The 4,677-nt window shown below is 37.3% G+C and overlaps 1 protein-coding gene across 1 annotated transcript; it reads right to left on the bottom strand.

Annotated features, from left to right (window-relative positions):
- Positions 1–237: 237 nt before the first annotated feature.
- LOC112178563 (protein DETOXIFICATION 27) lies at positions 238–3,817 on the bottom strand. The gene is made up of 9 exons (XM_024316715.2): positions 3,669–3,817; positions 3,214–3,629; positions 2,400–2,941; positions 2,227–2,313; positions 2,084–2,140; positions 1,196–1,434; positions 823–941; positions 627–716; positions 238–520 (listed from the first exon to the last, which is right to left on the bottom strand). The coding sequence occupies exons 2-9, from the start codon at positions 3,517–3,519 to the stop codon at positions 437–439; spliced, it is 1,524 nt and encodes a 507-aa protein (XP_024172483.1). The 5' UTR covers positions 3,520–3,629; positions 3,669–3,817; the 3' UTR covers positions 238–436.
- Positions 3,818–4,677: the final 860 nt, after the last annotated feature.

Below are 4,677 nucleotides of genomic sequence, written 5' to 3'. Positions count from 1 at the left end.
TTTTCGATCACATTTCTGCAAATCAACCGTTACATGTTTAGATATTCATCTGTAGATCATTTATGCAATTTTTCAACCAAATTGAAAATTGTTAAAGCATTTATAATCATGATTTATTAGTTATGAACATGAATGGGTTCATGTTTGACAGATTTGGTTCATCCATTGATTTGATCTAGTTTGGTACCTTAATGATTAGCAATTTAGAAGAAATATTTCAAAAGTGATCTACTCATGTGTAACTGAAAATTGGGAGACCCAAACCGTTGATTAGAAAGTCTTCAACTAATACTCATTATAGTGGTCCTTATTAGAATGACTCCCTTGAATAGAGGATTAAAATTATTGCACTACATAAATACACTTAGAACTATAACAAAAAATGTAACCTCAGAATTGTTGCAGGAAACACATTGAAAACTTGTCAAGCTTGCAGCTAATTTACTAGTAGCTGTTCTGATGGCTTGTCTTCTGGATTAGGCGTCGACCACTTTGACACACGTTTGCTGGCATCCTCAGCCTTCAAAATTCAAACCACCAAAGAGTGAAAATGGAGGGATTTGAAAATTGGAAAGCAAAACATGGAGAAAAAGAAGTAGATCATATTACGTTGAATTTGAACGTACCTCCTTTTTCCAATCTCGTCTTACAGTTATGATGGACAATATCAGTGTCTGCATAGCAGTTCCACCAAAGATCATTCCACCCCAAATACCCTGTTTCATATCAATTTGAACAACAATTCCAACACAATATAAGACATCTCAGAACTGGGTGCACTGATTAAAAACGTGGGTGTATTTATTCATCTATGAAACTTACCGCAATGCTTAAGTTGAAGACCCACCCCATTACAAACCCAAGTGGGAGCCCAACAATGTAGTAGCAAAAGAGATTTATATATGCCACCCATGCTTGCCATCCTGATCCCACAGCTACTCCTGTGGATTGTGAACCCATAAACAAGTCAATGATTTGACCAGAAAATTATTCGTTCTCAAAGACCATAATAATGTACATCTCAAAAATACATGTTACACGCCTATAACATAAATAAGACTATTTGAAATTATGAATCATACTCACTGACCACATTATTGAATTACATCTCATTCTATTTGAGAGACGGATAGAAAAGCTAGAAAAACGATCAGTAAATGTGATTCAAATAACAAGAATGGGGTGAAAAAAGAACCTGATAAAACTGGTTGAACGCTGTTAAGTAAAATTGTGATGGCCAAGAGGTAAGACAGATCATCGACTGCTGCGAGGACATCACTGCTGGTTGTGAATATGTATGCGATCTTGTCTTTGAGTATCATCACAAGTACACAGAAAAAGACACCGATCACTGTGGACTCTGTCACAGCAACCTTTGTTGCAAATTTTGCCCCCTTCCAGTTTCCAGCTCCCAACTCATTTGCCACCCTTACTCTGTGAGTTCACCACCAAAATTTTACACTAGCTATAGAAGAAAGTAGAAAAGCCAAAAATGTGCTTTTTCATAAATCATAACTATAAGTGCTTTCACATGATTTCTAATCATTTTGGCTGCATCCAGCCACAAATAGTGCTTTCCCAAAACTGAAAATACAGCTTCGACTAAAAGTTGTTATCTATGGTTAGTTTGTTCACTATATTCTTTACATAGACATGATCGATTGGAACTTTTTGACCAACTTCTTCTATATCCTATCTATAACTCAACCAAGAATCTGGACTATTAAGGTTAAGCCAACTATAATTAATATTTCTGAAAGATTCTAACACAAATTGTTGCCTTGCAATAGACGCTTCTCTAGCTACTTCCGATTTCCAAGAACTAATTAAAATGCATACACACCAGACATCCTTTTAATATGTAAAATTAGTACTTTTGGCAAAGTTTTATATGCATGTATCAGAAGCTTCATTTAACTACTGAGATTTTTCTGAGGTTTATTATATAGGGATCCCCATGATGGATCCCAATATAAATGTATCACTTACAATCCAACACAAAGAAAGAAGACAAATTGTCCACTTTATTATAAAGGAGAAAGTTAGAAGGAGCCAAATGAGGTAGAAATAAAAGAAACTTTACCCTGTCCCAGCAAAGAAGGCTAAAGGAATCATGAGCTCCCAACCATTAATAGTCATGCTGCAAAAATTAAAGCCAAATTACCAAACACGGTGGGAAAGTGCAATAATTTAAGATAAACTTGTACTTAGAAATTAATCACATACCAAACTGATAAGGCATCCACAGCAATAGTTGCATCACTCAAGTAGCCAGTCATCAATATCAGTATTCTGTAATACCAGTTCTCCAAGCTGCATTAAATATTAAGGATATTGAAGATCAATATCAACCCAGAAATTAAAAACTATCTATGCAGAGAGAAGAAAAATAAACACACCAGAGCATAACACCAGCAGCTGCAGAGAGTTTGATGAATTGCCAAAGCCCAGAGAAGGCTTCCATAGAAAAACCAGTCCATGTGAGAGGGCACCAACCACAAGCAATATATATGTACATCCCAAAGACCAAAAACCACCAAGAGATATCCAAAGCAATAGCGGCACCCACAACCCCACAATCCAACACATAGACTAGAAGCCAACTTGTGAACACATTAACCAACAACCCCGCTAACGATACCCAAGCGATGATAGAGTTCTTCAGCTGGCATTGCAAGAATCTCTGCATAGGAAACTGGAATGCAAAGCTAAAGTGCAAGGGTATGAGCCACACAGCCACCAGCCCCGACTGCTCCGCCACCTCATCCGTTTGCCCCATGAGTTTAAGAATCGGTGAAGCGAAAATATAAAATGGCAACAGAGCAAAGCAACAGAGGAACAACACAATCCATGACCTCTGGAGATATATCCCAAGCATGTGGTATCTTCTGGCTCCAAAGGCTTGCCCACATAGCGTTTCTAAGGCGCTTGCCATTCCTAGCTAACAATGGCGATAAACAAAGAACATATGTTATCGGACTATCAATCAAACAATACATTATTCAAACAACAATTCAATTACGTAATAATATCTGACATGTTTAAATTGCCAAACTATCAATCCAACAGTGTATTTTCAAACAGTTCTAATGAGAAATTCAACTTGTTTATGTTATTATCCGCCTATGTTCAAACAAAACTTCATAGGCTGATTCAGAGATCGAGAGTCTAACAACATAATATTATTAATTAAGAACATCATTACTCACGTACCAAGAGACCGAAATTGAAGCCGACGATGACAGTGTTGGCAATGGAGATGGCAGCAAGTTCGACTTCACCGAGGTGGCCAGCGAAGGCCTGAGTAATGACATTCATGGTGTATGAGGCGACACGGCTGAAGATCGCGGGGCCCACTATCTGCCATAGCTTCTTGGACTCTACCCAGACCCTCACGGAAAGCTTGCCTTCCTCTTTGTCGTCATAACCAAAACTGCCGTTTTCGGGTGGCGAAGATTCCGGTATCAGGGACAGGGTAAGATCAGAACCTGCACCATTTTCATCCTTTCTGTGGTCCATTAGAGAAATTAGCCTCTTAATGAAACTTGCCGGATTGCTTTGCCTGCTGGCTCTCTCCCTCAGCTTATTGGTCTAACCTGAGAGAAGTGGCATGCTAAAAGCCAAGCGAATCTGCAACCTTTGTTTATATATGGGACAGAAAACTAGAAAAGGATGATGATCATGCAAAACAAGGAGAGCTGGTCAATGTCAAAGTATTAAATATTAATTTTGTTAACTTCTGATTTTCGGAAATGAAGGATCCAAATGTTTCTAAAACAAGTTGCTGTTGGCAAACTGAGTTTTTGCTTTGACAAAGTGGTGAGCTGTTGAACAAGGACTCTGTTTACGTGTTACTTCAGGAGAGCTCTTAAAAAAAAAGAGGGTTTTTGTCATATCCATAAAATAGTGTAGGCAATTACCAAAATATCGAGTTTCGAGGAAATATCGATGGTCCCGAAAAATGAAATTTCAACTGAAATATCGAGGATATATCGATTTTTGTAAATAATCAAGAAAAATGATAGAAATTTTAAATGAAACTTTTAGATATGTTTGTTTAATAAGGCTAATAAGGTTGGTGTTATGGTAACTTTGGGAGAGATTTTTAGGTGAGCTGGTGTTATGGTAACTTTGGGAGAGATTTTTAGGTGAGCTGGTGTTATGGTAACTTTGGGAGAGATTTTTAGGTGAGCTGGTCAGTCCTGTCAGTTTTAATTTGGGGTCCATGTCCTAAAAATGACCAATAGACTGGAGATCTTTTCTTTGTGCTTTCAGCTGTACGTGCTATCGAACACGACAACATCGTTAAAGAAATAATTTTTTTTTAAGTAGGATCAGCCTAACAGTAACGATTCATCATATTTTCTTCATATTAGTCAACTTCAAAATAAAAAGATGGATTCTTTTCTTTTTATGACTCTACTTCCTCAAGCAGCATAATTGCATCATGTCCTTTCACTTCTTTCCTTGAATCTCTTTGAAACTTTCTCAAATATCTAGCAATACATCCCAACATTTTGTACACCATTTGCCACATTCTCCATTATTTTGAATTGCTGACTTGTTCAAATATTTACACTACTTAGCTTTTCCGTAAGACACTTCTTTACCTTTGTAAGCTTGAGGTACGATGGTAACAAATGTACCTTTTTAGGAGTTCTAAGCTCATGTATATGA

The sequence above is a fragment of the Rosa chinensis genome, chromosome 7, assembly GCF_002994745.2.
Source record: "Rosa chinensis cultivar Old Blush chromosome 7, RchiOBHm-V2, whole genome shotgun sequence".
Classification (NCBI taxonomy): Eukaryota; Viridiplantae; Streptophyta; class Magnoliopsida; order Rosales; family Rosaceae; genus Rosa; species Rosa chinensis.
Note: the sequence above shows the minus strand (reverse complement) of the source record. Positions and strands in the feature narration are given on the sequence as shown.